This window comes from Dysidea avara, chromosome 4 (assembly GCF_963678975.1).
Source record: "Dysidea avara chromosome 4, odDysAvar1.4, whole genome shotgun sequence".
Classification (NCBI taxonomy): domain Eukaryota; kingdom Metazoa; phylum Porifera; class Demospongiae; order Dictyoceratida; family Dysideidae; genus Dysidea; species Dysidea avara.
In genome coordinates, this window is record NC_089275.1 from 16,517,389 (window position 1) to 16,538,013 (window position 20,625).

At 36.6% G+C, this 20,625-nt stretch overlaps 1 protein-coding gene across 1 annotated transcript; it reads right to left on the minus strand.

Moving 5' to 3' along the window:
• Positions 1-1,930: 1,930 nt before the first annotated feature.
• On the minus strand, positions 1,931-16,933 carry LOC136253328 (mucolipin-3-like). Its single transcript, XM_066045973.1, has 11 exons — positions 16,514-16,933; positions 13,485-13,646; positions 11,347-11,488; positions 10,676-10,868; positions 9,274-9,562; positions 8,571-8,726; positions 6,993-7,103; positions 6,521-6,643; positions 6,227-6,433; positions 4,664-5,238; positions 1,931-2,102 (listed from the first exon to the last, which is right to left on the minus strand). The coding sequence occupies exons 1-11, from the start codon at positions 16,877-16,879 to the stop codon at positions 2,078-2,080; spliced, it is 2,349 nt and encodes a 782-aa protein (XP_065902045.1). The 5' UTR covers positions 16,880-16,933; the 3' UTR covers positions 1,931-2,077.
• Between the last annotated feature and the right edge of the window lie 3,692 nt (positions 16,934-20,625).

Sequence of the window (20,625 nt, forward strand, 5' to 3'; positions counted from 1 at the left end):
GTTCCCAAAAGAATTATTCAGATGAACTCCAATTGATTGAAACAACTCATGATGGCTATCTCCTTAAATCTAAAAGCCAGACTGATGTTATCTTTTAGATGTTAGCAAGAGATTTGGTAACTCATCAATTTTCTCTTACTAAACCTGCAGTATTATAGCATAAACAGTCAAAGACTGGATCCCTTAGTTTTGTCTAACCACACACAGTATGTGGTACTGTGTGCGGTGGTCATTCCTCAGAACTATGCAGTTGATGTGGCTAATGGCATCCCCCAGGGTAGTGTCTTGGGGATTTTACTATCTCTAATTTAACATCCAGCTGTCACCTTTATGCAGATGACTGTATTCTGTAAAGACGAATTGATTTCCAATCTGATACAAATACTCCTCAGAAGACATTAAGTAGCCTTAATCCTAAAGTATGGAACATGAAATTTATCTGAATATTCACTTCATGGATGTGATTTGGTTGGTTTAGCAAGGCTAGATTCTCTTAGATTCCAAGCTATCATTCAGCAGCCAACAGGCCCAACAGGTAAGCAGCCAACATGTCGAAAAACTAATTCTGTTCATTCTTTTGTCACAACCTAAAGAGTTGTCGCTTGTGATGAGACTACCTCCAAACAAGCAGAGTGTCAACCATGATCAACTCACTTAACTGGCACTCCATCAGCAAACAGCATGAGGAATTATGATAAATTAGTTTTTCAAGATTACTAACAAATTTGTTGAATTACAAGTGTTGTTAAATTATATTGTACTGGACAGCCAGTGATTCAGAATCACTGATTTGTCCAAGGGGGCAGTCCCCAAAGGGAATTTAACATAGACTAACTTTGATTTCAACACAGTAGATCTTTAAAGTACCGTATTGCCTAAATAAATTATTTCGACGGAGAAAATTTTCACTGATTTCAAAGGTTTGGAAGTCATTTGGTCCACAGGTTTATTGTGCATGCATGCATACTATGTAGTGTACCATGCATAACTCGGTAAATTGAAGGCAATACTAATTACTGCAGCTGCAGCCAAATCAATGTAATACAAAAATGTTTCTTTCAGATACAATGATTGCAATTTAGTTTAGTTTCTGAGACAATGTGATTACTGACTATTGACTGCATGAGCTATCAGATCTATACAATAACATTGTAGTCATTCTGAGAGCCATAATACAGAAGTTATTTTTTTACCTATATACCCAGAATACATGTATACACAGTGCTGCAGGGTATACCAAATTCCTTTAGCCCACCTATGCAACACTTGACACGTAAAAATTAGAGCTGTACCGATATGGATTTTCAGTATGTACCGATACCCGATATTTGCATTACAAACAAAAGTCATATGCAAAAGTGTACATTTACCTACTCTGCAACAACATGTGGATATATTCATCATGTATTGCTCACTCTATGCCTGTGGTGATAGTGGCTTGGGTTTCTATTGTGCAATCCAGATAATTAGACGCCCACAAACATTTTTATGCATACTCTCCCATGAAGCCTTAAACGGATATTTCTGCATTACTCCGCATTTTATTGGCTTGTGCGAAGGCTGGTACAATAGGTTTCCTTGGTTTTCCTGTGCTGTTCTTTATATCACAAAGGTACTATATAACTGCTTCATTTAAGACTGATACGCTTTAATAAAAGCTAGAATCGCGTGTATTTGTATGGCTTCTCGTAGCATAGCGTTTGTTGTACAGTGAACAATAAGCCACTGCCACTAAACAGCCACATGGATAATGTAGAAAACCAATATATAATCCATGTATACACAAACTATTGCTGTATAAATATTGGTATTGATATCGATCCTCTTACTGTTCTTTACCGATACCAATATTGGTAAAAATACCATATCGGCGCCCGATGTTTTGGCCGATCCGATTATCGGTACAGCTCTAGTAAAAATAACAACAGAATCAAATACTGTAAGTTGATAAATAGGTGCTTGGCTATACACACAGGTGTACTATAACTAGCTACTTAAATTGTGTAGTCACCTTAAGACTAAAATTATATAATAATTATGCATATAGTGTGCACATATTCCAAAGTCACTGGATATTTTAGGCATCACTTTCTTCCATGTCCCTAAGTGATTATAATAAATCATATCAACGTATAATAAATAGATTAATCCTTGTAAGTTTAGATACACATAGTTACACATTGTAATGTCTGATGGCCACATACATATAACACAGTAATTTTGAATCACAATTGCACATTTCCGACAAAGATGTAGCCAGAAAGTTAGGGCAGGTTCCTGCTCTATTGAAATGTCCAGGTGTTCTATTAGAGTACCTTAGCCAAGGTAGCTATACACAATTGCCTTAATGGGAGCTATACTACTGGTACAGTAGATTATCACTTTAATCACAATTATGCCAAATAGTGGAAGATGTGGAACACCCTCAAATGTCTAACTAAACACTTATTATTATCAATTTTTATATCCAAAGAAAGATGGCCTGATAATTTATAAACCAATACAAATGTACAAACATAGTTATAGTGACCGTAGTTGACAAAACCGGGCTTCCACACGCATCCACTTCATTGACTTTAACTGCTTGTAACTTTAGGGGGCCCCCACACTATTTTCAAAAGCATGTCCCCCCCCCCCCCCCCTCCCCCCCACACACACATGCACTTTTTAGGCCAAGTAGCCAAAGCTGTATACACACACAGAAATACATACCTCCATATGAGAAGCCATACAACCATCATGCAAAATCACTCTCTGGGGTGTAGCATCACCAGACCACCACAACTGTCAAGCCATTCATTGTACACAAAAAGCGCCTGTAACTTTATTTCCCTGTTGTTCAAATATTTCCTGAATCTCGTGCAGTGAGAAGTTTAAACAGTAGAAAGAGTACCACATCTGTGGCATTAGAGGTCTATATGATGTGGAAAAGATTTAACTCTAATTGAGGTTGGTAACAGCAGTTCCACTGTAGTGCACAAGTGTATGGAAGTTGCTGAGACTACCAACAATTATAACCAGAAATTATGAAGACTTTTGTGAAGTAGATTTATTAAGTACTCTAAAGAGAAACATACAAGGATGCTAAAAATGAAAGTGGCCAACCGTGAACACAGTGTGGCATTCACGTGATCTACACTCAGTTTGGGAAATACAAAGTAATGATGTTTCACTAACAATTAATGTTGTAATCCTTGTAGTGTGAAGTAGCATAAAGAGAAGACCTTCAAGTGAAGATGATTTCTTACGTGATATATACATGCATTGAGCACATGCAGTTGGTGTAGTGGAGCATAGCAGCCATTAGCGGGATAGGGAGTGAAGAGATAGCTATATGCAGTATAGGTGTAGGGCTATTAGCTAGTGATAACACACTCCAAAACACCTATAAACGTATGTATGAACTGGGTATAGGAGCCATATCAATGGGACCTGTGTGTCTACATGGGAGTTGATCAGTTTATGGTTAACTTGTTATCGCTATCTTTGCCCCCCTCCCCCCCCCCCCCTCCCACTCTGCAAATCGTTCCTACACCTTTGCCGCTACGTATGCTATTGACCTAAACATTTCATGCAATTCTTTCATAGCATGTGATACACCCACAAAATTTAAAGGTGATAGAATACTCCCATGTTGAGTTACAGTACAATCCTTTAAAGTCACAAATCTGGTTTTGTCAAATCTGGTCATAAATATTATTTACTGCTTATACAAATAATTATACATACATACACCCCCTGTACATTATGCATAATGTTCATACTTACATTCCAGAGAATGTTGGGGGATATGTGTGCACCACTTTGGTAATTGGAGACAACTCCTACCAATAGCAGCATTAGAAACCATGGGACAATTGTACCACATTTTATGGATGGTAGGTCAAGTAGCCTAAAGCCTGACTATAGACTACACCCATTTTGAAACACAAGTATAGTGGAATGTCAACTCATATACCCTGTACATACATGGGATCACATCTTACATAACTAAATGTGGGTTATGATGCAACAACTAGCTAGCTGTTTTGGATGTGAACTTGTTAGCAAATGTAAGTACTTACCGCAATAAAAGGTTTATGAATTTAAAACATTAAAATGCAGCTTTGCAAACAAATAGCTTTAAGCCCTTTAGCCTTTTACTCTTCCCTGTGAATTTTCACAAATTAAATCAAATCATAATGTTCTTCATTAATAGTAGTATTTTATATAGCAGTGAAGTGTGATATTTCAATTAAAAATCCAATGTGGAAAGCTTGACAGTTTGCTTAAGAGTAAATACTACCTCAAATATGTATGTTATTGAATCTCAGAGCTGGTGGAAGAGTTAGGGAAAGTAACGGCTATGATCAGGGTTATCACTGATAAAGTGTGTAAAGCACAGTTGGGTCTGAAATTGCACTGGAAGTGTTTTCAAGCAGTACTTTGAGCTCTTCTATTGCTGACTGTAATTTTAGTGTATATTTATACTTCAACCTGCTATATGGCCTCTGTCATAGTGGCTGTTGCTTTATCACCTATATCAACCTTGAGGTATGCATGTATAATGTTTATGGATAGGTGAAATCTTATAGATGCGTAATGTAATGTTTTATGGATCATAAGTGTGGTTGGTGTACAATATGCCCGTGTTTAGGTTGATATAAGAACTGGTTTAACTTACAGGTTCAACTCTTGGTTACTGGCCAAAAGCTTTAGCCGTGCAGTAGCAATTTCTTTACTGGTAGCAACTGGTGGCTCTGCTACTTGTGCTCTTGGATGATGCACCATCAAATGTGCACCACTACTGGTGTACATATAATTGTGATGATGATGATGTGAATGCCTTCTGTGAGCAGGTGAGGAAGTTGTAACATTGATGTGACTAAATGATCCAGATCTTGCACGAGTTTCCTGTAATTGAGGTTGAGCTAGTAGGTTAGAATCACTTGGAGAACGAATGAGAATATTCCCAGCTACAACATTGTTGTTCACAGGCTCATTAATGGGATCAGAGATATGCACAACTGGAATACTAGTGTCAGTGGTGCTTCCAATAGGATTCTCTTCTATTTCAATAGATGATAGTAGACTAGAATCACCACTCTCATTAATGCACAATAGATCAAGCACAGGAGCACCCGTAGCTGGTTTACGAACACGAGGAATTGGGAATGGATAGTTCTTAGTTGGATCATCATCTGGTTCTCCTTCTGCCCAGTCACGTAAGAACCCACGTGATCGTTGTTTCCAGTTTTTCTAGATATTAAACAAATACTGATTTTACATACAGAACAAAAAAACCCACAGTGATACAAATGCACACAATTACATGGTGTTGTTTGAAACAACATTTGTGTCTGGATCTACGAAAACCGTTCTTATCACCCAAGACAAGAAGCTTGATTTTTTCTCACAAACACAAAGCTTAAAGAATGCATTATCACGTTTCACTGCCACAGTCGACCAGAGTAAAGTGGTCTGCTTTTGTTGGCTGCTTTTTAAAAGCACAGTGGCGAGCCGTACGAGCGGTCTGGGGTCTTGATGGAACCCTGGTCAACCAGGAGATGGCTGTGTGTGGTTTTACAGCTCCGTGGTGCTGGACAATGACCTGTGCTGTAAATTTCCTTTCATTTTAGCCAGTTCTGAGGTCTGAATGGCCCATAACTTGGCCTAATTCATCCCAACACGTTTCTTTTCAATTTTTGAACACCATCTTTCCCGCCTTCCAGGGACCCCGCCTCCCACTTTTCTGGAGCTCGCCTGATACAGACAACCTCGGTTTAAAAACTATCTAAAATGGCAAGAAACTTAGCTGTCGGTTACTTCTTCAGTGGATGATCAGAAAGGTAAGAAATTGCTGTGAAATGTGTGAAAATTTGGTATGCGTAGCTACAACCATTGGCCAGCTACAACACTCTGAATATTTTTAAAACTGACGTTTCTCGATACTTTTAAATGGGCGATAAGACCGGTTTTCCCAGAGACAGTCACATTTGTGAGGTTAAGGATTATGAGTATACATCAAAAAACTTAATATCCATGACATTTATTGTGGCTTTCAAATCTGAACCTCATAACTCAACCAATATCAGGTTAGCTACTCAAAACTGAAAAGTGAATGTCATATATGGTTTTCCATTTTGGTACATGTACTTTTAGATCTTAACATCAATTATACAAGCATACTGTATATAATAATTACTCTAAAATACACATATAATAACAAAAACATATGCACACTTACTGACAGTGACTGGTAAGCATGGTCAAATATACCGATGAACAAACTGAGTACAATGTAGATGAACAGGAACATGAAGACAAAGAGGTACAACTTGCAAAATGTTTGTACAGCATTGGATGGAACGTCTACTCCTGTAAATGTCTCATAGAGATCATCTCCATTGAGGATACAAAACAGGCTTACTGCACTCTCAATGGGTCCACCAAACTGGCAAATAAGACAATTGCATGTGGATGTCACATTGTAAATTATAACGTTCTACCTATAGTGACACAAAGAGTGGCATAAAATTACCTTTGTATGGTAAGATCCGAGAACTAGCCATCCACATAGTGAGAATGCTGTGAACAGGATCATGACGTAAATAGCAAATCGTAGAATGCTAGGAAGAGCTAGTCGAACTGTTATTAGCAATACCTGTGTAGAGAAATAACACGGGGAAGTTAATATGTATGTATATTAACTACTATTTGACTGGCTGCAATTGAGAAAACTAGACATTGCTAAGGGTGTTTCATCTTCAGCAACAACTTTATGATTTATAATATGGCTGCAATAAACTGACTGCAATTGCATGCCTAATAAGCCTTTACCTATGTAGCTATGGGACATACGGAACCAAAATAATTCCTTTCAAATGGTGATATTGTAGTTGCAGTAGATTGTTTGTGGTAACAATAACTGTGATAAATGTATATGTATATGCACAGGTACATTATACATAATGTATCTAAGTACACAACACAGTATAACTACAGTTACTAACATGTACAGATTCAAAGTACTTCAGAAGACCAAACAGACCACACCACAGCAAGAGAATTCCAATTCCAAGTAAAATACTGATAGCCTCCAGCAAATCAATATTGATAGTTTCCTAACAAAAGAAATGCAATACACTTTATCAAACTTGTGATGACCATGCATGTGACTACTGTGATTTGCTATTTTTTTTTTGTAAAATACCTTTGTATACAAAATGTGTATGAAAATATCTTAGACAAAACTTTTTATGTAAAATCTAACTACTGTAATAAAGCAGTCATTAACGTAAATCGTACAAAAATATTTTACATGAAAATGTTTATCAAAAATTTTTTTACATGAAATTAATTTGAATTATGGTAAAAATAATGTGTCCATTGTACACTATATACAGCTACAACACATGTGTTATATGATTGTAATAAGATTATATTTCAAATTTATAACCAAACTAATCTTATGTTTCTCAGATGCAGCAGGTCAGTGTTTTGGCAAAATATAAATTACATGATCTCTTAAAATGAGTGCTAATATGGCTGTAAACTCCTAAATATTGCACAAGCAGTAACAGGTGTAGTAGCAAACAGGAGGGAAATGGAGCTCCATCACTATAATTATTTCAGAAGTAAAGACTGAGATAACCTAATAGAGCAGTCATATACATCAGTTTCAACTGAAATTATTAAATTTTATTTTTCATTTACCTTTCAACCTGCCCAGTCACTAACAGAGGGAAAAAACAGTTAATGAAATATGAGAAATTTAGTATGGCCTTATTGTTTGTACTGGATTGCCAACATTGCACATTAATTTTGCTCTTTAATTGATTTTGCTGTTTGCAATAAACACTTATTCTTTGCCAATTTAACACCTCACTGGATTGTATGGTACTGATTGTACCATATATCTGGAAAGTTTTAGTGAGTGAATGGTGCTTTGCCAAACTAAAATCTGACGAATCTTTTGTCCAATACAAATCTGTAAAAAACTCACCAAACTACTTCTCACCAAAATCAAAATTCGCCAAAGGTCCCTTTTACCAAACTTTCTGGCTATATGGTGCATATATTGTACCAGTAAATTTTCTGAAGCATGTAAAGTTTCACTAGAAGTATGAATAATACATATATCTCTGACCATAGGTAGTGGGGCCCCTTAGTCCACCATTGGTGTGTGTGTCGGGGGGGGATGGGGGAAGATTGCTGAAATTTTTCTTCTTGGAATAGGGCTAACAGCTTTAAAAGATCGATATACTCTAATAGAATGGTCAAGGAACAGTCAAGCGCTTCATAAAAAGACAGTCTATAATGAAACAAATATTCTGAACTACTAATTAACTTTTCCAAAACTGCTACTTGTCAACAGCAAATAGCCTTTTTGAACACTTACAGTTACTGTACGTATTACTAAATAAGAGGGTATTAAATTGAAAATTGCTGCACCTATAAATTGATTCTGGTGAACTTTAAGACATCAGGAATAAAATGGCTCCACAGACCCTCTGCTACCAGTGACGTTACACTCTGGTCATTGGAATGTACACAGTATGCTACAGCTGATTTGTGCAATCCAATCATACCTGTATGTCATAGTCACTGTACACTTTAAGCAAAGTGGCAGCAAATATCAGAAGGATAACAAACAACATCAACAAGTACCACTTGTTATACAGTGGACTAATTTCTTGCCATCGTAGATGCCTCTCATGGTATGCTAGGAAATGTAACTTAACAGCCTGTATGATAAAGGTGATAATAAAGTACCAATTAACATACACCTGTGAGTACATATACATGGTGACATCTCTAGTAAATGAGTGTTGTAATAACTTTAAGACAGATAGTAAAGGAAATTAAATGAATCGTATCTTTGAAGTGGTTGGGTATCAAAGCCATGAGCAAACTGCATTCCACAGACAATATCAAGATATTACCAGGGTAATATGTGAGAGCAGTGTCTTTGAGAGTGGCAATGCTAAAGTGGCATAAATGCATATGCAGCTGCAGCATATCAAACATTTTTTTGCAGTGGTTAAACAGCTGTTTTGAAATGCAGCACTCTTTCTATAGAATATTAAACAACTGATGTGCATAGGGCAAACCAATATTATCTTGTTTATCTGGGCGTTAGTACTGTTTGCTCTATGTGGTAAGCAAATAAGTGAATTTCCAGTGGAAAAAGAGAAAGAAAATATCACCTTATAGTATTTAATAATTATACACTTTCCAAATGCATTATAGATTTTAAAGTACCCACAGAGCAGCTACTACATATATATATACCTTAGTTAGCTTGCTACTTTGAAATATAGAAAATGCATACGTCGAAGACGACATGATAAGAAGGGTCAATACAACAATATCTATTATAGAAGTTCTTTTCCTATCCACAAAGTTGTTGGCAATTCTTCTAAAAGTAGGGGTAGTGTCGATATCCACCTCAAAGTTGTTGTACAGTTTGTTATCCAAACTAATCACAATGTGAAAGTGAACCTGAACTGAATTGTACTCTTCAATGACACCTTTATCATATGTTGCATCAAACACGAACTCAAATTTTATGGTTCTAATTCTATATAATATACATACACAGATGTACATATACATGCAGAGGTTACAAAATTAATACAAAATTCTTCAAAAGTATATGGAGCACTGCCTAACAAATGAATAAAAAGAACATGAAATATTTTTAACCACCAAGGCCGGCTCTGGAGGGGGGCTGAGTAGGCCATGGCCCACCCAACATTTTCTCAACTACAGTAAACTTGACTAGTACGTAGTGGACCATAGATATTATAGTATATAATATCTATGAGTATAGACTAACAGTACAAGAAGCCATACAATTATACGTGCTAGTCTGCTTTCTTTAGTAAAACTTACACTTGAACTTACCAAACTTTATTGTAAACTATACTAAGCACTAGTCTTTACTGCATGAAATAGGTTAGAGAACTTAGATACTGTGCTACAAGTCTACCAGTCTCTCAACTACAAAGTATTATGGAAAAGTCTTGGCAGGAGCACACATCAAAATAATTGTTAATGCCTAATTGTCTATGTGGTACAATTTAGGCCTCGCCTCTATATTTACAGTAACAGTACTGTGGTCATTATTCATCTAGCAACTGGCCAATAAGCTTAGATTGAATGCTTATTATGCAGCTGTTAGTGAACGAATTCAGTGTAGTTATTGATTGTAATAGATAACTATGCCCAACTGAAATTTGGCTAAATATGCTTCTAGATGGCATTTCCTAGGTGATAATTTTAAAAATTTTCCTGGGGGAGCATGCCCCCAGGCCCCCTAGTAAGAGCATGCATAGCATATTGAGTGTGCTTCACATACTACCTACCACCAACCATAGATGGCTCACCCAACCCAATTTTGCCAGAGCCAGTCCTGACCACTTCTATATACTGATAAAATTATATGACAAGGCTAGACTTGGTACATGAATAATGCAAGTTATGCAACTGACACAACGACTGTAGGTTTTCAAATTGAAAAAAATAACTGTTACGTACCTTTGTGATGAATTTTTATTTGTTGAAAAATAAAATTTTTATGCAAAATTTATTCTTGATTATAAGATTAATTCTTTAGAAAAAGGTTAAACTTTGCTATACGTAATTATACTCAGTATACTATTCAGCATACTCAGTATACTGATACACTCACATGTCCAAGTTGCTCCCACGTATGTAGCAGTCTACTTGACTCTTCACACTACAGTTACAATATTCAATGGAACAACTACTACTGGTGGAATCTTCATTACAACACGGTTCATTTTTTGGTCTCATGTGAGCACTACTAGTATCAGGATTGTAAGGGAACACCTCTATGTAAGATGTGGTATTTCTATTTTCACCTGTGTGTATACATGTACATACATATGTAGAAGCATGGTAAAGCACATGGTAACTATCTATGAAATAATTAATTCTTAGTATCATATTAAACTCAAACGTTGGTAAACTATAAACATATTATAACAGTTCATATTCATGGAAGAGCTGTTGGTTGATTGATGGAAGGCTTTGTCATGCATGACAAGCTGAGGTTTAATGTTTCATGTTTAAGGAGAATTTCTGTTAGCACTTATAGAGAGAACTGGGAGCTGCTAAAACTGATGCATGTGTGTACCATTGCATGAATTTATTAGTTCAAAATTGAATTGCATTTTAAAAACACGTGTATTTGGAATTTACTGTGGTATATCATATAGTGTTATTATTTCTTAAGTTTGGAATGTTTTCGTCTTGTACGGTATGTACATCAGTGAAAGATTCAATCTCAGGAGGACAAACTTATGGGGAGCCCTTAGACTACCCAGTATATGAACTCACACGGAAATACATTTGTATCATTGTGACCACATCCACCAATATCAAAGTCAATGATCATTGTCAAATGAGTAGCATTCTTCACAGTACCATTACCCTCCAAGATGTTAAACTCACTCACTGATTGTTGGTACATGTCATAATACTACAGCAAACACCAAGTACAGTTATGCATGCTACAAAATTAATTGTGTGTACATGTAACACGTGGGCATGTGCATAATTATATGAAATATATACACAAATTATTCCATGTTTTTCTTTGAGTAGGTAGGCTTGAGCCAATTATGCTTTGAAAATAGCCTATTACGCTTTTGAGCAGTGCTAAAAAATCCAGCCCATCACAGCATAACTTATACACAGATACTGACCGTATTTATTCCGTTTATGTTTTGGTGTTGGAACTAAATAGTTTAAAAATTCTGCTTATGCTCAAACAAAAACAGATTACAGACACCAATAGCGAATGCCAGTTTATAGACTTGAGATTCGTTTGGTCTTGTTTTAGGGTTTTTTTGAAATAGTTGTTTCAATACTGACTAAAGATGCAATTAGTATATAGGTAGTATTGGAACACTATTTTTGCTGTGTATTATGCTCAAAATTATGCTCTTAAAATCAAGATTATGCTCTCGAGTTGACTGTTTTATTCGAGTATATCAGCCTTTTCTGACTGCTGAATTAGAGGAAGTGACTGTCCTATTAGAGTATCTCAATATTGTTTTCACAAAGTGTGAATAATCAGCCAAGAAACACTAAAAATAATAATACAACACATTTTCTTGATATTAAATGCAGTGCTAAGGTACAGTGTGTTCAATGTTTGTATTTTGGCATGCGCACTGCATATTTTATTTTAAAAATCATCCTATTATGCTGGCATAATGTTTGATACTTTTGCTAACCCATTATGCTTAAAATTATGCTGGCACAATTGGTGCAAACCTATCTTTGAGTACTTATAGCAAGAGTGAATGCTTTTAACAGAAAAGGCACATCTGACTGTTCTATTTGGGCTTATACGATGTGACACCTTTGTTAGAATTCTAACTGCTTTATTAGAGCATCACAATTTTTGCAATCCAAAATTCTGTTCATTCAAAGTCAGTGTATTTTAACAGTGGTAATTGTTAGTGGTAGCTACACCACTAGCTGTAGTAGGTACGTGTTACGCTGGATCCTCAAAAACATTTAATAACTCATGGACGCAATTGCACATAATCTTGAAATTTGGCTCATTTGTAGCACTCACTGCTTGACCTGCTAAAAATATTTCAAATCTTTTTGTTCAAATGTCTGACTCAATATTTACAGTCATTCAAAATTTCCACTATACATTTTGTAATGTAAAGCCATAAAGTGCTGCATCCATTACAACCCTTTCCTGAACTTGTAGTGGAGCCAAACCACACATGCCTGTTGTTGACAACTTCATTGTCACCACTATCATCTGGTTGGCTGAAATGTCAATTCTCTTGAGAAACAAACCACTTTTTCATTTGTAGCTTTATCTCAGGATCCAGCTCAACTTGTGGTTTTGTACATACTATATACTCTTCGGTATAAAGTATTCTTTTGGACATCACATAGCCATTCAAGGCAACATGCTCATGCTAACATTTGAAGTCAATAGCAACAGTTTTGATTTTTACAACAGTGAACTCCAGTGTATCATCCCTGTACAATAGTTTCAATACCCTTTGATAGCGTACTATCATTCTTTGCATGTAGTAGCTTAATTTTTTTGTGTGAATGCGCATGCACATGCAATAAATTTTGCAAGACTTTTAAAATAAAACTAGGCACAAGCTTTTCTGCCTGGCTTGCAGTTTGCTGTGGGCACTGGTTAATCACTATGATATGATATGATGGATTATACATGCAAGAAAATGTCTTCAAAATGATGTCTGGTCAAACTCAATTGCTTTTTTAAATATATTATCTGTTGTATGGCGATTCATGTTAGTTGTTAACACACTGACTCATTTACCAGAATAATGTTTACTGACGTTGGATAATATGCAGTAAAACCCGCCAGGAAAAATGGAAGGGTATTATGCGTGATACTTTTAGTGAATTCCAATGTACACAAGTAAGTACATATGTATTCTGCAGAAGGAAAATTAATAATCTAAACTCACAGAGTTTACGGTGTGTTCAATTTGCTTGTATACATGATCCAGTGAGTACAATTTGTTGATATTATCATTACACTCATTCCTTATGAAGTAACTGTGAAATGACTTGGTGTTTTCTACCATAAAACTTGTCAACTTGATCTTGTCAGATGCAAATATGGATACCTACACACAATAAATGGATAACATGAATACACAATATACACAATAGGGTGACACAAAACTTCAACTTTGTACAACCTGCATGATTAATGTTGGAAAATTACGCATTAGCATAATTATGACAGCTGTGTATGACACTGGCAATCTTTTATCATACAGTACGATTGTAACTATATAGTAGGGACCACAAAGGAGTAGGCATGGCCCACGAAATAATATCACCCAAAACCAGCCTCAATTTTCCCTGAAGACGATGAGGCAGTACTGGTTAGGTAAAACTAAGCCCAAACAAGCTTTCAGATCAACCCGAAACACAGTTGCTACAGAATTTAATATATATTTTTTTTATTTAATCAAATTTTCTACTGACTGAGTAAGTAAGTATGTAACTGACTGATGTCTTCAGACAAGCGTAACTTGATAACGGCTAAGGGATAGATTTTTTCACTGTTTGACATCGATTTGGCCCGACAGGTGCCTTTGGCATACTGCAGTATGTACAATGCATTCTTCATGGACTTAACAGTGTCCTCCTTTGTGTCCCATTCATCTTTGCTGACAGCAAAAAGTGTCATCGAGTCAATTTGGCGATAGCACATGATGGCTTCCCTTCGTAACGGAAATCGTCCGTATTTTTCATAGTGGCTATTTTGATTGCAGAGGTGCTTTTCAAACAGTTCTTGATTCATACTGCTGTGTAACAGGTTGAACATAGCCGACAACAAAGCGTAATGGACACTTCACTTTTCAGACAATAATTGATATAACTGGGGTGCGTGGCACCATATATATATATATAAAATTATTATTTTTAGATTGCAGAGGTGCTTTTCGTACGGTTCTTGATTCGAAATGCTGCGTAACGGGTTGAACATAGCTAACAACAATGCGTAATGGATACTTCACTTTTCAGACAATAATTGATATAACTGGGTTGCGTGGCACCATATATTATATAGTATATATAATTTTTTTTTTTTAGATTGCAGAGGTGCTTTTTGAACGGTTCTTGATTCGAAATGCTGCGTAACGGGTTGAACATAGCTAACAACAATGCGTAATGGATACTTCACTTTTCAGATGATAATTGGGGCGTGCGGCGCCATTTCAGATGCGGTATGCGTGGGTTCACCAGCCATAATTGTTATTTACAAAAAGTTAACAAACAGGAGCACGAAAAGAAATGGAATTTTCAACTAGAGTAGGGACCATAGCACATCGATAAAAAGTACTGAAACAAGTTGGAGTAGTCCATGATATTAAATCATAGTAAAACAATAAGAAGTGTTATATGCATTCCATTATGGTATCTTGAGCACAGTAGGGATATAACACTTCTTATTATTTCACTGTGATTTAATATCATGGATTACTCCAACTTGTTAAGTGCACTGATCGACTATAGGCCTATGGCCATGCAGGTTACTATGTATATGATTATAGTATAGGCCATAGTCACTAAGAAAACTGTGCTGTAGGGTAGGTACTGGTATTAGTTTGAAATAAACCATTTATGTGATAGTGATACAGTTGAATTGATTTCCTTTTATAAAAGTTTAGGTTGAAATTGATCATGTGGTTATTGCCAGGAGTTGTTAGAATTTGTCGTGAAAATCACTGCAGCTGATATCCATGTTTGTTACCTTTGATGTTGAAAATATATAAGATATATTATATAGCCACTCAAAAGCAAAGTTTACTGCTCTAGATGTTTGGTAAACTTTGTAAACAGTCTGTAAATGATGCAACAGGTTTAAAACATTTATATAAAAACATATATAATCTAACTTTTCCCATGATTTTTTTTGCCCTTGGGCCATGTTTAGGCCATTCCAAATAAATTCTCATACTTCCCGCATCTGGTTACAGCCATCCATTATTCCATATTATTCCACTATTTTCTGGCTATTCTTGCATTCTGCACAAATTATGCAACTTAAAAATGAAGGTACAAGTTTAAGTATGCTTTATATGGTTTCGCCATATCTAATGTCTTGAAAAGCTGTCATGGACCGCCCACCCACATGCAAATATGTCCGAGTCCAGGTTGGGAAACAGCAGCTTGAATTGATTTGGAATTGCCTTATTATTATGGATAGTGAAGTTGGTCCAATAAACCGTACTGGCTATTGAACCGACAATAAAATGGCTTAGACAAAAAGGCTCACTAAATGAAAAAGACCCACAAAACTCAGCTGGAGCTCGAACCCTGGACTACTGGAGCTTGTAGCAGCACCATCTCATCAACTCCTGCATTACTACACTGCACTTGATGGAGCCTAGCAACTACTAGACAACTGTAGGTCAAGAAGCCATCTAAGCAGCGTCATTACATGAACTCAGTGCACACATCACTTCAAGTCATTATAGTATTGTGTTGCTTAGTGGTCTGTTCTGTTCTGTGTAAATATGTTGTACCCTTGTGCTTTTATCAGTTGTACTGACGTCATACTCAAGTGGTCGTTTAGTCAGTCATCAAATACGTTCCTTCAACGGCGGTTGCTACAAGCTTTAGGTAAGTGTACTAACCACTGTGCTACCGGTGCTAGCTACCCACCTCCCCTAATTTAAATCAAGTACTGAGTAGTCTCAGTATATAGTAAGAAGAACGTAACCTCGAGGTGAAGCCAAACCGACCCTAACCCTAACACTACTTTTCGCAGCCCCCAAACTTTAGGCCTAAAGTCGAATGCTCGAGGCAACTACTAGACGTGAAAATAGCGGCCAAGTTCAGTCAAGGATAATAGAAGGACGCTCCGAGCTTTTCTATTATCTCTGGTTCAGTATAAATAAATAAACGACTTCCTACTGAGCCACACCATGAGACAGTTTAAGCAAACATAGCTAGACTGTTTACAGGGTTAACTTACTTGAACTGTAACGAACACCACCAGTAAGAGATGCAGGCATGCTTTCCAGGGAAACCTTGGGTATTTGTCACGTGACCACTTTCTGATGTGATCTTGAAAGTGACGTCTCAGCCGATCCTTCATCCTGTGATCTGCTCCTTCTTTTAATGTCTTCTTCGTCCACTCGCCGTCTTTATTAATCAGTGGCTCTCTGTCTTCATTTGTGTATTCGGTTAATTCGTGACCGCTGCTGTGCGGATCATCTTTTTGGTAACACGAACCAACCGTGAAACGAAACAGGTTATTGAGACACCAGGATAATCTTGAGTGACTCGCGTCTGCAAATGACTTACGTGTTTGACCACCACTCTCCAGGTCTGTGGCCATCGCAAAAATCACTCACAGTCTGGATCGGTGTTTTGACGTATCAAAATCAGATAAGGGCGTGGCTAGAGTGCAAGTGTACCTATTTTACGGACTGGAATTTCCGGCTATTTTACGGAAATGATGTGGGTACACGTGCTTTGGGTGGGGACACACTTAAAAGCATTTGATTTTGTCAGCTCTGTCGTGACTAGGACGATCGCAAACAGGACAAAAAGGCTGACTATGTGATGATAGTAATTACATGATAGTAAGAAGTTGGCGATTCAGCTGAAATAGAGTAATTCTGTATTAAAGGTAAGTGTCCCCATTATTAGACAGTACGTATTATGGGACACTTTGATAACTTGAGCTATTTTGGTAGTGGGCACTTACAACACTGCTTGTGACATCCTATAAAGGTGCTCTGATGTGCTAGTAATCACAAGTGTGCAAAAATTTCATTAGAGAACAGAGAATAAATCATGAATGTACATTGTTGCAGATGTCCACATAGTCCTATTGGAAGCAGGTAAATACTTTGAAGATGATGAAACGCAATTGTATACAGCATCTAATCTTTATCACATGCTATATAAAACATTATCTGTTATCTGAAAAGCAGAAAAAGTGTTCACTCAGCTAGGAGCTAGTTTGAATGTGTCAGTAACTTCTGAAGTGAAGGAAAGACATATATACAGTGGATACTTCTGTCTTTGCATTTGAATTGTACTGCACTGACTGTCAATAAGCTTTGCTTTTATTGAAAGATCCATTAGCAAACATTTTTTTTTTTGCATAAATTGAATGCTTTTTGTAACTGTTAGAATCTGAATTCAAAATTGTCTCATAATATGATCAACTGTCCCATAATTTCGAGCATTCACACGTCAGGAAGCCATACAAAATAACTCTGCTCCTATTAGATTTATATTTTGTAAGTAACATTGATGAGAACCTGTTCCAAATTTTATTACTTTATGTGCTTTCTGCTCCAAGTTAGAGGATATTGAACATTTTTTTCTGTCCCATAATACGAACACTGTCTCATAATTATGCACATACACACTGACAAACCTTACAAGTTCTCATAATTGAATTGTGCCGCACTGCTAATTTTTGGATTGAATATATAATGGTGAGCCCGTGGTCCAAAATTGGAGTCCCCTATGAGTTATGTGTGTACAGTCTCTCTTAGGTGTCCCATAATAGCAAAATGTACAATACTCGGACATCCGTTGTCGTCAACTACTGAGCGGAATCATGTGAAAATTGGTGTGGATATACCTTACATATAAAGCCCAACTAGAGTTCCAAATTTGAGATTAAAGTTTTTTTTTTTGGTTGTTGTACTACTAGACTGGATCAAAGTCGCTACTCGAAATCCTCTCTATTTCACTGCCCACATCTGTTTACTGCCACCTAAAAGGAAACTTTATTCCCTATTCTGTTATGATTTTTCTTGTATACTGTACAGGTTTTGTAAATTGATATTGTATGGTGGTCAGCTCATGCGTTAATGTGGCTACTAAGTCGGCATTAATTCACCTTTGTGTTATTCCTGCTACGTAAAACATGAAAGTAAAAGCTGAAAATGTTATTAGACAGTTTGCTATGGTTGTGCCCAGGTAAAATGGCTTTAAAAGCTGTCAATCTCATATTAATGAGACTGTCCGCCTGCATGTAAAATGGAGGATGGGAAACAGAAAATTTATTTGGAATAGCCTATTCTCGGACACCCACCAGTAATCCTGCATCAAGTACTTTGATGACTTACTATCAACACCATTACTTGGGGCTATTTGTTGGCTATCAGCAGAGCCATAGTTTATGTATAGTCTGGTTCTCTATGGATTTAATTGTGACACGGCGGATCAAAGCACCAAATTTGGTACAGTGATTCCTTAGGATGTATAAAATGATTTCAGAAGGAGTGCCATCATGAACTCACCCTGCACCCCTTTGTACGGACACCTAATTTTGACAGTCCGCGAAATTAAAACTCACTACATTTACTGTTTTGAATAATTTGTTTTCCTAACCACATTCCCAAAGGTTAATAGTTCCTGTTTGTGAATGAGCAGTCCATGACATTCCATAAATGAGACCGGATTTGCAAAAAGGGGTCTTCCACACACATCCAATTTCCAAACTTTGACAATTCATAACTTGAGATTGGACAAGGTTATTGACTTGAAATTTGGTCAGACGTGAGCACTAACATGGGTTAATGGATGGAGAAAATGTCAGGTTTATATCTTTTTGAACACTAAGTTATGGTCTTCCATGTTCCTAGAATTGAATGTGTGTGGAAGACCCCTTTTCACAGATCCAGTCACAAATAGTTTTTAAAATATAATGTCAAAGATACATGGCCTAAACAAAACTATTGGTTTAGCAAAATTTAAAATCGCTAAAATTTAAAATGGCTATTCATTAAAGTTTTTCACGATAATAGCTAGTTACTTATTTTCTGTCAAAAGCAACGTCTTTGTTTCCACTACACCAGCTGAGTACTGTACGCAGAACACCAGTTTCCTGGATACTTGACCCCTGAAGTTGTACACAGGCTCAACCTTTTACGCACATAACTACAGCCAGAATTTGCTATAGCTAGCTATACATTTACACAGTTCTATTTGCTAATGAAATGTGCATACATTGCTGTTCTGTTATTGAAATTCTTTAAGAGATGATAAAATCAGATAGTCGATTTTTTAATAAATTTCAATAACAGAACTGCAATGTATGCACATTTCATTAGCAAATAGAACTGTGTAAATGTATAGCTAGCTATAGCAAATTCTGGCTGTAGTTATGTGCGTAAAAGGTTGAACCTGTTTACAACTTCAGGGGTCAAGTATCCAGGAAACTGGTGTTCTGTGTACAGTACTCGGCTGGTGTAGTGAAAACAAAGACGTTGCTTTTGACAGAAAATAAGTAACTAGCTATTATTGTGAAAAACCTTAATGAATAGCCATTTTAAATTTTAGCGATTCTAAATTTTGCTAAACCAATAGTTTTGTTTAAGGCCATGCATCTTTCACACAGACATTATATTTTAATAAAACTATTTATGGAATGTCATGGACTGCTCATTCACAAACAGGAACTATTAACCTTTGGGAATGTGGTTAGGAAAACAAATTATTCAAAACAGTAAATGTAGTGAGTTTTAATTTCGTGGACTGTCAAAATTAGGTGACCGTACAAAGGGGTGCAGGGTGAGTTCATGGTGGCACCCCTTCTGAAATCATTTTATACATTCTAAGGAATCACTGTACCAAATTTGGTGCTTTAATCCGCCGTGTCCCAATTTTAGTAAAATTTTGTCATAACAGACCCTACTAGTAATAGTTGTATCATGTACCCAAGTGATTTGTCTGATATGTATACCCAAGCTCAAGGGCCTTCAGGCCCGAGAGCGTGGGTGTACATATCAGGCAAATCACAAGGGTACATGATACCACTGATATGTACCAAAATCAAAAGCATGGTTTTTCATCACATGACCAATAATAAATAACCACAATCGATTTCGGCTTGAGTTTTTATATAAAGAATTTGGCGGTATTGCTCTCACATGTAAAATGTACCACAGCCAGCCATGGTTTAACTTAAATGCACCATGGCCAGCCAAGGTTTAGATATGTACCCTGAAATTTTCCCTTGAAGTTAGGTGGCTTCATGGTACATTTTCTTCTATCTCACCTGCAGGTGGCTGTGCTTGGAAATATGTGACCAGCTCTACTCTACAGTACAATGCAATA

What these genes read in the sequence shown, in the direction of transcription:
- LOC136253328 (XM_066045973.1), bottom strand. Translation starts at nt 16,879, where the DNA reads ATGGCCACAGACCTGGAGAGTGGTGGTCAAACACGTAAGTCATTTGCA. An exon ending in TGATACAAATGTATTTCCGT is followed by an intron (nt 10,869 to 11,346) that starts GTGAGTTCATAT and finishes GTATACACACAG; the next exon opens with GTGAAAATAGAAATACCACA. An exon ending in AGTACTTTGAATCTGTACAT is followed by an intron (nt 6,644 to 6,992) that starts GTTAGTAACTGT and finishes TTCTCTACACAG; the next exon opens with GTATTGCTAATAACAGTTCG.